The sequence below is a fragment of the Cajanus cajan genome, chromosome 5 (assembly GCF_000230855.2).
Source record: "Cajanus cajan strain Asha chromosome 5, NIPB_CcT2T_4, whole genome shotgun sequence".
In the NCBI taxonomy this organism is placed as follows: domain Eukaryota; kingdom Viridiplantae; phylum Streptophyta; class Magnoliopsida; order Fabales; family Fabaceae; genus Cajanus; species Cajanus cajan.
Genome location: NC_138521.1, coordinates 44368478 through 44382663, shown reverse-complemented (window position 1 = coordinate 44382663; position 14186 = coordinate 44368478). Strand labels below are relative to the sequence as shown.

The 14186-nt window shown below is 45.8% G+C and overlaps 2 protein-coding genes across 2 annotated transcripts; both read right to left on the bottom strand.

Annotated features, from left to right (window-relative positions):
* Positions 1–3708: 3708 nt before the first annotated feature.
* Positions 3709–4095, bottom strand: LOC145958008 (uncharacterized). Its single transcript, XM_083074456.1, has one exon. It carries the CDS (start codon positions 4093–4095, stop codon positions 3709–3711), a length of 387 nt encoding a protein of 128 aa, XP_082930582.1.
* A 617-nt stretch (positions 4096–4712) lies between these two features.
* On the bottom strand, positions 4713–8987 carry LOC145958007 (uncharacterized). Its single transcript, XM_083074455.1, has one exon. The coding sequence runs from the start codon at positions 8985–8987 to the stop codon at positions 4713–4715; it is 4275 nt and encodes a 1424-aa protein (XP_082930581.1).
* Between the last annotated feature and the right edge of the window lie 5199 nt (positions 8988–14186).

Below are 14186 nucleotides of genomic sequence, written 5' to 3'. Positions count from 1 at the left end.
GGTAATACGGTACTAATTGGTTGTTAGGCTTTAATCATGTACTTACCTTTCTTAATTGTGATTACCGTTATGACTTGTTTAACTCTTCGGCAAGAGGCCGAGCCGACTATTCAATACTAGTCGGAACGGCAAATGACCGAGCCGTCTAGTCCGTATACGGCAGCTTGTATACTTTCCGGTACGATCTATGTCGGAACGGTACTTGACCGAGCCGACTCGATGAGTGATGATGGTCCATATTGGCGTTAACCAGACTGATGTCGGTTCTCGACCTCATGTCGAGCCGACGTTGATGGTGATGCTTGTACGTGGCTTACTATGCATGAGTGTCTGACGAAATGGCACGTGTTGGCCCACGTGACCGATACGGTCTCTCCGGTACACAAGCCCCCCAGCCTTTGAGGAGTGAAGCGACGCGAAAGGTTAATGAAATAAAAACAGGATTTCTCAGTTGGTGTGTTGAAGAAGAAGCTAAGGGTTACAACTGATGGTGGGATATGAAGGGTTGTAACCGTTGGGCATTTGATGGCGTACGCGGGAAGTTATGGTGGGATATGAAGGGTTGTAACCGTTGGGCAGTTGATGGCGTACGCGAGAAGTTATGGTGGGAAGCGAAGGGATATAACCGCATGCGAAGAGTTGCGCGCCCTAGACCGTTGGATCTAAATGATCCAACGGTAGGCACGAGGGGGTGTCTCTTCAGTTGCCTGTTAAGAACGCCTATAAATAGATGTGTAGGAGGAAGGGTTTCCACATGCAAACTTACTAGCTGCTCCGAGCCGAAGATATTTGAGAGCGTTTTGAATACTCAACAGCAATTGGTCAAGTTCAATCATCAGGTACGTAATGGCTAACCTGGACATTGTTCATGTTGACTCCTCTGGGGACGAAGAGGAATCTAGGTTAAGGACGACGCCGAACCAGGAGGTAGCGTCGGCTTCCGCTTCGAATGGGGGCGATTCCGCAGAGTCGGCTTCGGGGTCCGATCGGTCGCAAAGCGGGAATGATTCGGCATCGGCTGCGGGTTCTGAAGATCAGCCGAGTCGGGGTGGGGAATCGTCAAGAATTTTTCCTCCCATATCGACTCCCGGGTATTCGTGGGTACATGGTGAAGTTGGTAGTGTATACTCTCGGTATACGAGCAAGAAGTCTCTTGTGGACTTCGTATCGGCCATAAAGTTTTTAAACTTTCCCGAAGATGAAGAACCTTCTGCTGTCTTTTTCCAACCGTGCCGAGGTGACGGGGCTTCGAATCCAGACTTCGTTTATTTGAATCAAGGATCGTCCAAATACCCATTCTTTTACGTGTATGATTATATGTTCCGGGATCTGAAGATATCCCTCCCTTTTGACGATTACTTCATGAGTATACTTCGACTTCTTAATGTGGCGCCGAGCCAACTTCACCCGAACACCTGGGCCGCTATGCAAGGGTTTAGGCATTTGTGTCTAGCCCTCGGTCTCCAACCCACTCCACATCTATTCCTGCACTTCTACACGTCTCGGCCGACGAAAAAGGCTAAGTGGCTGTCGTTGATTCGTCACAATGATTGCTTGCTGCAACCTTTTACCACCTCGTACAAAAAATTTAAAGTGGGATTTATGAAGGTGATGATTCGGCCAGAACCAGGAAAAAAGTATTTCTTTGATGCCGAAGGGAATCCCCTATTTCCCTTGTATTGGACCCGGAAGCCGCGCAAGTACGACACGGTTTCCAAATCACGCATGTCCCCGGAGGAGAGAATGAGTCTAAGTTTTTTAGACAAACTACCTCGGCCTCTACCATGTCGTCCTCTGATCCGGTTGTTTGAATCGGCCGATGTAGTCGAGGAACTAATTGGTATAGTACTTTTCTTATTTAATTAAATTTGTGTGTTATCATTGATTTTGACTAATAATGTGCAGGTATAATGGCTGCCCATGGAGATGACGATCTAGACATCCGTAACCTGATCCGGAATCAATTGGCGGCGACTACTGGAAACAAGACTTCAGCCCCGATGGGTGGGAATCAAGCTACCGTTCAAGCTGGTGGGGTAGGGTCTTCGGCTCGGAAAAAGAAACCCACTCGGCCCCAACCTGAAAAAAGAAGGCCGGATGCAAGGGCCGAGGAAGAAAGTCGCCGGGCCAAACAACGCCGAGTGGCTAGCCCCCCTGTTCCAGAAGGTCTATCTTCGCCAAGTTTTTTGGCCGGGAACGTCAACGCTCAGGATTTCCTGAGTCAAGACTTAACTTCTGAAGCCGGCCAAGGGATCCTGAGTCGCATGAGCTCGGCTCAAAAATGGAGCTTCTTCTGCGAGTTCCAAGTGCGGGCCGTGGCAATGGCCCAAAGCATAGTTATGCAGCCGAACGGCGAGGCTGATGGGCTGCGCCGGCAGCTTGCTGAGCAGGAGAAGTCTCTTCAAGAGACGCTGGCGGCTTTAACAGACGCTCAAACATCCAACAGCAAGTACCAGGCTGAAATGGATCGCAGAGGGCGGGTTGCCGACGACTTGGCCTTGAAGGTTCAGCGTCTCGAACTTGCTTTGAAGACCGAGACCGACAAGGTTACTGCACTAGGGAAGGGGTTGGATGCTGAGAAGACCGCTTTCGAGGCCTATAAGGAGAAAGCGCGTGCCAAGGTCCTTAGCCAGCATCAGGCCGGCTTTGCCCAAGCGGCTCGGCAAGCCTGTCATTTCGGCGACTTTCCGCCAGACTTCCATCTTGACATGACGAAAGATTTCTTTCAAGGGAAGCTGGTGGAACTCACTTCTATTCCTCCTGATCAACAAGCCGACGAGGAAGCTCCGGCTCGGGCGAACGAGCCAAATGAGGATGTTACAATTCAGGAGGAAGAAGCGCCTGAGGCTGGTCCGATTCCCGGCGAGGCGGAGGTAGTTTCTTAGGTTTTTGCGTTGTAATTCCGGGCCAATAGTGCTCGTTTTTTTGTGTTGCTAGGCCGATAGTGCCTTTTAATAAATTCTATTTTTCTTTTCGTATACTGCTTTGAATTCTTTTCGCAATGTTTTTCTCATTGGCCGAGAGTCATCTCGGGTTAGAAGATCTAAAACTAAAGCTGCATCCTTGGCCGAGAGGCATCTCGGGAGGGAAGACTTGTAGGATTGAAAGTCACATCCTTGGTCGAGAGACATCTCGGGAGGGAAGACTTGTAGGATTGAAAGTCACATCCTTGGCCGAGAGACATCTCGGGAGGGAAGACTTGTAGGATTAAAAGTCACATCCTTGGCCGAGAGACATCTCGGGAGGGAAGACTTGTAGGATTGAAAGTCACATCCTTGGCCGAGAGACATCTCGGGAGGGAAGACTTGTAGGATTAAAAGTCACATCCTTGGCCGAGAGACATCTCGGGAGGGAAGACTTGTAGGATTAAAAGTCACATCCTTGGCCGAGAGACAGCTCGGGAGGGAAGACTTGTAGGATTGAAAGTCACATCCTTAGCCGAGAGACATCTCGGGAGGGAAGACTTGTAGGATTGAAAGTCACATCCTTAGCCGAGAGACATCTCGGGAGGGAAGACTTGTAGAAACTAATGTTAAAAATGTATAGTAAGTCAAAGATAATTGAACTGTGTTTTTATTGATTGGATGCCTCATTAAAAACCTTGCCGGCCAAAACCTCTTTTCACGATTTTTTAAGAGGAGAAAAGACCGGTTCAAGGAAAAGAGTGCATCATTATACATAGTTGAAATGTAAATACATGATGTTGATTCAACTGTAATATGTCTTCAAATGAGTAGAATTCCATGTCCGAGGAACGACCTTGCCGGACAGCTCTTCTAACTTGTACGCTCCATTGTTGAGGACATGCCGTATCCGGAAAGGGCCGTCCCAGTTGGCTGATAGCTTCCCTTCTGAAGATTTGCGTCTGGCTGACCCGGTTGCTCTCCATACAAGATTACCTTCGTGAAATGTTCTCGGCTTAACACTTGAATTGAAACGGCGTGTCATGCGTTGTTTACATGCCTCGGCCACAATCTGTGCTTTTTCCCGTGCTTCATCGAGGACATCAAGCTCGGCTCGGAGCGAAGCATTGTTAGACTCCTCATGGAAGTGCTGTCTTCGGAATGATGGCTCTCCGACTTCAACCGGGATCATGGCGTCTGCGCCGTAAGTCAGGCGAAAGGGTGTCTCTTTTGTTGTTGATTGTGGTGTACATCGATACGCCCAAAGGACCTCTGGCAACTCTTCGGCCCATGCCCCTTTTGCCGAACCGAGCCGTTTCTTTAATTCGGTGAGGATAACCTTATTGGCCGCTTCGGCCTGGCCGTTCGACTGGGGGTGTTCAACTGATGTAAACCTATGCCGGATGCCAAGGTTTTCAAGGAAAGAGTTGAACTTTTTGTCCGTGAATTGTAGGCCGTTATCCGAGATGATGGCATATGGGATGCCGAAACGGGTAACTATGTTCTTCTAGACAAATTTCTGGACATTAGCGGCGGAGATGCAGGCAAGCGGCTCGGCCTCAATCCACTTTGTGAAGTAATCGACAGCTACGAGGAGAAACTTAACTTGTCCCTTCGCCACCGGAAATGGGCCGAGTACATCAATGCCCCAAAAAGTAAACGGCCATGGAGAGCTGATGCTATGCAGTTCAGCAGCTGAAGCATGGATGAGATTCCCGTATTTTTGGCACTGAACACATTTTTTGACAAAGTCGGCGCAGTCCCCCTTCAGAGTTGGCCAATAATAACCGGCCCGCAAGACTTTAGCTGCTAAGGTTCGTCCTCCGGAATGGGAGCCACAAATACCCTCATCACGTAATCTGCTTGGTGACTATCTATGCATTTGAGCAGCGGGGTGGAGAACCCCCGTCTGTAGAGGTCCTCGGCTATCATGGAGTACCGAGCCGCCTGTGTTCGCAACTTCTTAGCTTCCAACGGGTCGGCCGGTACTGCGCCGTTAGTGATATAGTTCCGAATGGGTGTGGTCCATGAGGGTGATTCATCTATTGCCATGCACTCGGTTGTTACGCTTGGGGAGGGAACTTCAAGATGAATAGTGGTGCGTAGCTGTCCCGGCTTCCGGCTGCTGGCGAGCCGAGCTAACTGATCAGCTCGTTCATTATTGCTACGCAAAACATGGCGAACTTGAACCTCGCTGAATTCATCCTTCAATTTTTGGAATAGATGATAGTATTGTAATAAGTTCGCATCTTTAACTTGGAAATTATCATTGACCTGCTCGGCCACTATCTTTGAGTCGGTCCAGCATATGACTCGCTTCACATCCATCTCGGTTGCCAACCGCATCCCAGCTAGCAGGGCCTCGTATTCCGCTTGGTTATTGGAGGCACGAAAACCGAACCGAAGGGACTGCTCAATTGTGACACCTGAGGGACTAGCCAGTATCACTCCTGCTCCGCTGCCTTGGGCGTTAGAAGACCCATCGACATGCAAGGTCCATGATTCGTCTTCAAAACGCCCCGAAGGGGTAAGCTCGTTAACAAAATCAGCCAAGTGCTGCGACTTGATTGGACCTCTCGGCTCAAAGGACAAATCGAACTCTGACAACTCAACCGACCATGCCATCATTCGGCCGGCAATCTCTGGTTTTCTTAATACTTTTGCCATTGGACAATCGGTCCGAACAATTATCTTGTGGCTATGAAAGTATTGTCTCAGTCGACGAGCAGTGTAGATGAGCCCTAAGGCTACCTTTTCAATTAACTGGTATCGTCGTTCGGCCTCCTGCAAAGTCCGACTGATGAAATACACTAGTTGTTGCTCTTCTCGGTTTTCTTGTATTAGCGCAGCGCTAATTGAGCTGTCGGAAACCGCTAAGTATATAATCATGTCAATGTTGGCAACTGGTTTGGAAAGGACTGGGGGTGTACTAAGGCGCTCCTTGAAATGTTGGAATGATGTTTCACACTCCTGGGTCCATTGGAATCGCTCGGTCTTCTTGAGCAAAAGGAGGATGGGTCTAGCTATCTCAGCTAGGCAAGGAAGAAAGCGGGAGAGCGAAGTGAGCCGGCCTGCCAACTTCTGAACTTCTTTCAGGGTACTTGGGCTTTTCATGCTTAGAATGGCTTGGCACTTGTCAGGATTTGCTTCAATGCCGCGACTGGACAACATAAACCCTAAGAACTTGCCGCCTGAGACCCCGAATACGCACTTGTCGGGGTTGAGTCTCATTTGGTGGTGCCGAAGCGCGTGAAACACATCAGTCAAGTCCTGTGCGTGTACAGATACGCTACTTGACTTTACTACCATGTCATCAACGTACACCTCCATACATCGCCCAATGTGGTCACTGAAAATTTTGTTCATCAACCGTTGGTAAGTGGCTCCGGCATTTTTCAGGCCGAAGGCCATAACTCGGTAACAGTAATTGGCTGTTTCGGTGATGAACGCCGTTTTCTCTTCATCCTGAGGGTGCATTCGGATTTGGTTATATCCGGAATATGCATCCAGGAATGACAGGAATTTGTGGCCAGATGCCCCATCGACGAGCCGATCAATGTTTGGTAGCGGATAGGCATCCTTCAGACAGGCTTTGTTCAAATTAGTGTAGTCAGTACACATGCGCCATTTCCCATTCGGTTTCTTGACCATTACTACATTAGCTAGCCAAGTTGAGTAGTGTACCTCCCGGATGAACTTGGCTTCTAGCAACTTACTCACTTCGGCCTCTATTGCCGCCTTCCTGTCCTCCCCAGCCTTTCGACGCCGTTGAGCGATCGGTCTTGCTTCTTTGCTTATGGACAATTTGTGACAGAGGAAACTAGGGTCAATGCCGGGCATGTCAGAGGGATGCCAAGCAAATAGGTCACTATTTTTGAGGATCACTTGGCTGACAGCCAATTGTTCCCGCTCGGACAGGTTGGCTCCTATATAAGTGACTTGTGACTCCAACACCCCTACTTGAATCGGTTGCTTGTCATCAACAGGTTCTACTCTTTCGTCCTGATCGATTCGGGGATCAAGGTCCACAGTCGAATGATGGGACACCGAGTGAACCCCACTCGGCCTCCTAGGTACGTCGTCTTTTATTCTTGCCAGTCGCAAACTAGCGAAGTAACATTCCCGCGCCGTCTTTTGGTCGGCATGAACCGTGACGACTCGTCCTGACTCGGACGGAAATTTCATGGCCAAATGAGGGGTAGATACGACTGCTCCGAGCCGATTCAGTGATGGTCGTCCAAGGAGAATGTTGTAAGATGTGCTGGCGTGTACCACCACATATTTAACTGAAACATCTCGGTATTCGGCGCCTTCAAATCCGAACCGAGTCGACAACTTGATGTATCCCTTGGTCTTGACCCGTTCGCCGGAGAACCCGACCAAGGGCTCATCATACGGAACTAGCTCGGACTCCGGGATGCCCAACTGCTTGAACGTATTCCAGTAGAGGATGTCGGCCGAACTTCCTTGGTCGACCAGCGTCTTGCGTACGATACAATTGTGAATTTCGACGCTGATTACCATTGGATCATCCTGGTCCGGATCGATGCCTTTAAAATCAGCTTCTGTGAAAGTTATAGTGGGAAGGCGGCGACGAGCGGATTCGATGGCATGAACATGCCGGACAGCCCGCAGGTGTCTTTTTTGTGCAGATGAAGACGAGCCACCTCCAGCGAATCCCCCGGCAATGGTATTGATGACTCGCCGAGGCTGTGCCGAAGGCTCATCCTCTCTTCTATCTCTAGACCGACTACGTTCTCTACGAGAACGTGTTTCTGTCCTTTGTTCGAGTTGGTCGCGTCTCCGTGACCGGTCTTCGTATCTCGATCGGTTTGGACGTTCAACGAAACCTTGCAGCTGTCCCTGCTTGACTAAGTCTTCAATCTTATCCTTCAGAGCCAAACAATCGTCAGTTGAATGCCCACGGTTGCGATGATATCTGCATGACTTGGTTGTATCGGCCCGTGGAGGGGTTGATGCTCGTTTTGGGATGACCAGTATATCCGAGGCCAATGCTTGTTCTAATACTGCTGACCGGCTAGTATTGAGGGGCGTGTATTGTGAGTACCTTGGTCCCCGAGGAGGCTTCTCGCGGGGAACCAACTCTTTCGGTCGACTCCGAAAACTCGGCTCGGCCAGCTTGTCAGGTTTTGTTGACACTTCTACTCGGGCTTGGTTCCGGAACTCGGCCAATTCCTCCATCTGCATGTACTTGTCGGCTCGCCGACGCAAATCATCCATGTCTGTAGGGGTTTTCTTACAAATGCTGTTGGCAAAAGGCCCTGGCTTCAAGGCAGTGGTAAGGTGGTGTAGAGCTACAGCAGGGTTTAAGTCTCGAATTTCGAGCGCCGCTTTGTTGAATCGGCTCATGAATGTCCGAAGAGATTCCTTCTTCTCCTGACGAATGCTGATTAGTGCCAACGAGGTCAATTGATGAGGCCGACTGGTAGCAAATTGAATTGTGAACTGGGAAGCCAACGTACTGAACGAATCGATCGAGTTGGCCGGAAGCCGAGTAAACCAACTCAGTGCTCGTCCCTTTAAGGATGTTGGGAAGATTCGGCATAGAGCAGCATCATCGTTTGTGCTTAGAGTAACTTGAGTCAAGAACACATCCACGTGTTCGTCTGGATCGGTAGTGCCATCATACTTGTCTAAGGGCAAAGACTTCCAATGGTCAAGGAGTGCCATCTGCATGATGTTCGGGGTAAAAGGATGCCGATGTGCTCCGGCCGGCAAAGGCTGGATCGGTCGGCCGACCGAAGCATGCGCAGCTGGAGCGGCGACGGAGGTGTGGGGAAGAGAAGAGTGAGGGCCCTGGGAGTGGAATGACCCCTGTGTGTGAGTTGTCTCAGATGGTTTCCATGTGGGATCCCGGTATTGATTTTTCAGCGCAGCATTCTCTTCTCTCAATGCAGCCATCTCGGCAGCATCTCTCTCTCGCTGTTGTTTCATGGCGATCATTTCTTCCTTCATATGGCGCACCATATCGGTCAAGTTTGTCTCCTCAACCGTCTCGGCCCCGGACTGATGTTCGTCTTCAGACTGTTGCCCTTCAAAATTAGTATTCCTTGTCTTTACCATGATTCTTTTACTCGTAAACTTTCAGTGCTTCTGCAATGCTATCGGTTCGACCCCACGGTGGGCGCCAAAATGTACCTGCTTAAGGATACACTCGTAGTCTTCTTGGTAAGAAGGGCCGAACGGATACTTCAAACGGATTCTTCAGAGGGGGGAGGTACCTGCAAAAGGCACTCCAACGCTCAAGTCAGGATAAGCACGATATTCTAGGATAATTAATGAACAGTGACATACCTTGTTGTGTGTGACCTATTTATAGCATCTGACATGGGCCTGAGCGTGATGGGCCCTCTCAGATATTTACCAAATTAGGTAATACGGTACTAATTGGTTGTTAGGCTTTAATCATGTACTTACCTTTCTTAATTGTGATTACCGTTATGACTTGTTTAACTCTTCGGCAAGAGGCCGAGCCGACTATTCAATACTAGTCGGAACGGCAAATGACCGAGCCGTCTAGTCCGTATACGGCAGCTTGTATACTTTCCGGTACGATCTATGTCGGAACGGTACTTGACCGAGCCGACTCGATGAGTGATGATGGTCCATATTGGCGTTAACCAGACTGATGTCGGTTCTCGACCTCATGTCGAGCCGACGTTGATGGTGATGCTTGTACGTGGCTTACTATGCATGAGTGTCTGACGAAATGGCACGTGTTGGCCCACGTGACCGATACGGTCTCTCCGGTACAGATTCCATTTTGAACCAAGAGGTACAGTTAACAGACCCAATTGGTAATCACCATGTTTAATGGGTAAAAAACCATGAAAATGTAGGATTCTTTAGGGATGGTGTGCTCAACATCATTCAGTTTTACAGTTTGGAATGACACGATTACATTGATTTTAAGTACAATGGTGATAGAAATTTTGATATTCGCATAATGAATTCTGATTCCATGGATATTCAATATCCTCCCTTGCCCTATCAAGCCACTCCTGATGTCGTTCCTCCACCGCCTCCTGTTCAAGGAAATGAATATCCACCTCATTATGAAAATAATCAGCCTACAGACATTCTGGGATGGCATGTCACTACTTCGGAAGCTTTGGTTTCTGAGCAAAATCCTTTGGTTTGTCTCTTTGCTGAATTATTTTATACATCTACTGATAGTATACTATTTCAATTGTGATTTAATCTTTTTTTGTTCTTTAAAATTGCAGTACATCCCTACTCATGTAGTTTCCATAATAATTGGATCGAGACAACATTGGCTGGATCTTATAAGTGATATAGGGGTCCGTATGTAGGTAAAATTTTTGATGAAGAACAAACAAAAACGAAATGAGGGTTAGGGGTTTGGGTTGTACCAATTTTGCAAAGATTTGCAGATTGAGGTAGGGGATATTGTTCACTTCAAGTTTTTTTTTTGGCAACGCTCATGAGCTTACAATATCTCTGAACTAACATAGTCTTTTACATGTTTTGTATATATTGATGTGGGTTCAGCATACCACACTAAATGTAGTCTCTAGAACAACTTCATTACTAATCGGTTGTTATTTTGAATCAGAACAATATATCTAATTTTCAACTTTATATCTTCATCTGTTACTTAGGCTATTAAAATTGTTAACTATATTGATATAATATAAATAAGGGATCGATGCTATTATTTTAATCATAACAATTTATTAAATTGGTTTAAAATAATATTATTAGTGATTATTATTATTTTCTTTATTTATCAATGTGAAGTATGGAACTTATTTTTACCTAATTTTTTAGTTAAATCCTTTAAAGGTGTTTTGTTTCTTAAATTATCAACATAGAATATTGTATCTTATTTTCAACACCAAAGTGTTCAACTATTACATTCAAAATATTTTATCTTTATGTTTCAGATTTATCTTTATATTTTTAATTTCAAAATATTTATAATTTTTTTAAAAATAGTTTGGCATCATTTTTTAATTTAATGTTTAAATAAAAAAAATAAATTTCATATAACATTTGTAAGATGTGATAAATCTCATCACTATTTGTGTGAGGCAATCAATATGATTTAAAGAAAAAGATTACAATGTAAAACAGGAAATTACATCATAATAATGAGAGAATAAATGATAGGATATTAGTCCTGATAACTAGCTCTTAACACCCCCGGTCAAGCTAAGCGTTGGATTGAGACCAACACGAAGCTTGGATCGAAACAATTCAAACAACGGACGAGGCAACGCCTTTGTAAAAATATCAGCAAGTTGTAGAGAAGTAGGAACATGGCGAACAGCCAAGCGACCAGAGGCAACTAACTCACGGATGAAGTGACAATCCAAATCAATATGCTTAGCATGCTTATGAGCAATAGGATTCTGAGCCATAAACAATGCACTTTGATTATCACTGAGAAGGAGAGGAGTCGCAGACAACCCAACACGAAGTTCACGAAGGAGATTGAGCAACCAAACAAGTTCAGAAGCTGTGTTGGCCATGGCCCGGTACTCAGATTCACAACTAGAGCGGGCAACAGTAGGTTGTTTCTTGGCACTCCAAGACAAAAGATTGTCACCAAGAAAGATAGCATAGCCATAGGTAGACCGACGAGTGTCCGTGCAGCGAGCCCAATCAGCATCACTATAACCAAGAACCGCGGGAGAAGGTGAGCTGCGAAACGTAAGTCCAAAATGTTGTGTACCACAAACATAACGGAGAATACGTTTGACAGCTTGAAAATGATCAATAGTAGGAGCCTGGAGAAATTGGTTTACCGTGTTGACGGCATATGATAAATCAGGGCGAGTAATGGTTAAGTATTGTAAGGCCCCAACCAAAGAGCGGTACTGAGTTGGATCAGAGTAAGCCACTCCATCACTGACAAGATGAAAACCGGCATCCATTGGGGTCGAGACAGGTTTGGCCTCAAGCATCATAGCTCGGGAAAGCAGATCATGAGCATATTTGGCTTGTCCCAAGAACAAACCATCGGTAGTATAAGTGATCTCAAGACCAAGGAAGTAGCCAAGCTTTCCTAGATATTTAATTGCAAACTCAGCATTAAGACGAGCAATAAATTGAGTGAGAAAGGGGGGATCACTTCCAGTAAGAATAATATCATCCACATAAACCAAGAGGTAGAGAGTGATGCGCCCGCGATAGAAGAAGAACAAGGATGGATCAGCCCTGCTGCAAATAAAACCAGAGCGCATCAGAAAAGAGCTCAAACGTTGAAACCAAGCACGGGGCGCCTGTTTGAGCCCATAGAGAGCCTTGTTCAACCGGCAGACATGAGTCGGAAAACGAGGATCAACAAAGCCAGGAGGTTGTTCCATATAAACAGTTTCAGTGAGGTGGCCATGAAGAAAAGCATTTTTTACATCCAACTGATGAAGTGGCCAGCCATTAAGCACGGCAAGTGATAAAATAAGACGAATAGTAGTAGCCTTGACAACTGGACTGAAAGTGAGTGAGTAATCAAAACCTGGAATTTGCGTGAAACCTTGAGCCACCAAACGCGCTTTTAAGCGCTCAATAGTGCCGTCACTTTTGTGTTTGGTACGAAAAACCCATTTACTACCAACAATATTAGGAGCAGATGTGGTAGAAAGAGTAGGAGAAGTGATGAAAAAGCTCCTCCTAAGCTCCTCCTAGGCACGGATCCTCTTCAATGGAGATGGAACTACAATTGTTGAACTCCTTGGACGAAGTTTTCCAGCTGAAGACAAGGTCAAGACCTTGAAGGAAGTATCCAAGCTCAAGCCTCAAGGGATTGCACACTTCAAAGTGTAGGAAACTAGGGTTTTCCTAAGAAACTATGAAGGCACTCTCTATAGCTCTCTCTTGGGGATTTCGGTGACTTAAGAATTGGCTGAAGTAAATTCAGATTATCATATATTCAAAAGTGTTTACAATAGGTAGGAAAAGATACACTTATAGGAAGAAACTAGGTTAACTTTGGGCGGCAATTTCAAATCAATCAAATTGGCGCCTAGTTTGAATTTCAAATTTGAATTTGAAATTCAGACTTTGGCTTCCAACGTGACTAATTCAGATGGTACCCTTATTTAGGAGTCATTTAGAAGTGATTTGAGTTGCATTTGAAGCTCACATGGCCGGAACCACTCCATGCCATCCATGTGACTCAAATTCAACTCAAATTTCTTCTAAATGATGCATAAATGAAACCTAATTTTCCTATTAATGTATTCTTCATATAACCCTAATCTAATGATCGAAATACATTGGTCTAATGAATACAATGAATAGGAAAAAATATAAGAAGAAGAATGAGCCCAATATTGGGTATCAAAAGCCCAAAGCTCAAGAAGCCCAAAATTAAGCCCAAGACACCTAAACCCTAATCTATGGTCAAAATACAAGACCAACAACAAAGTAAATTCCTATACTAAGAAAATACAATTAAACATGGTGTTCAATCAATCAAAGCCCAAGTGAAAAGCACCCTAGGCCCACCAAGCCCATTGGGCCCACTAAGCTCTGAAGCAGTCAAATCTTCAAATAACCTCCTGGCCATTGCTTTAGTGGTTGGGCCTTTAGCCCATGCTCTTCCATCATTCCCTCCCTCTTGAGAAGGATTCATCCTCGAATCTGAAGAGTCTTCCTCATCATCACTAGCACCTATAAAAGGTTTAAGATCACAAACATTAAAAGTGGTGCTGACTCCATAATCAGAGGGTAAATCAAGTCTATAAGCGTTATCATTGATACGCTGTAAGACCTGAAAGGGACCATCTCCTCTAGGACTGAGTTTGGATTTCCTTTGATTTGGAAAACGTTCTTTTCTTAAGTGAAGCCAAACCCAATCACCTTCCTCGAAGATCATAGACTTTTTGCCTTTACTTCCTTGTTTTGCATATTTCTCATTTTGATTTTGAATATGAGTTTTAATCCTTTCATGAAGTTTCTTGATAAAATCAGCCTTTGAAGCCCCTTCCTTATGAATGAAATGTTCAACACTAGGAAGAGGTATCAAGTCTAAAGGAGTTAAAGGATTAAACCCATACACAGCCTCAAAAGGAGAAATATTGGTAGTTTTGTGAACTACCCTATTGTAGGCAAATTTAATGTGTGGCAAAAACTCATCCCAAGATTTGTGATTACCCTTTAGGACTGCCCTAAGCATAGTAGACAAAGATCTATTCACTACCTCAGTTTGGCCATCTGTTTGAGGATGACAAGTAGTTGAAAAGAGGAGTTTGGTTCCTAGTCTTGACCATAAGACACGCCAAAAGTGGCTTAGGA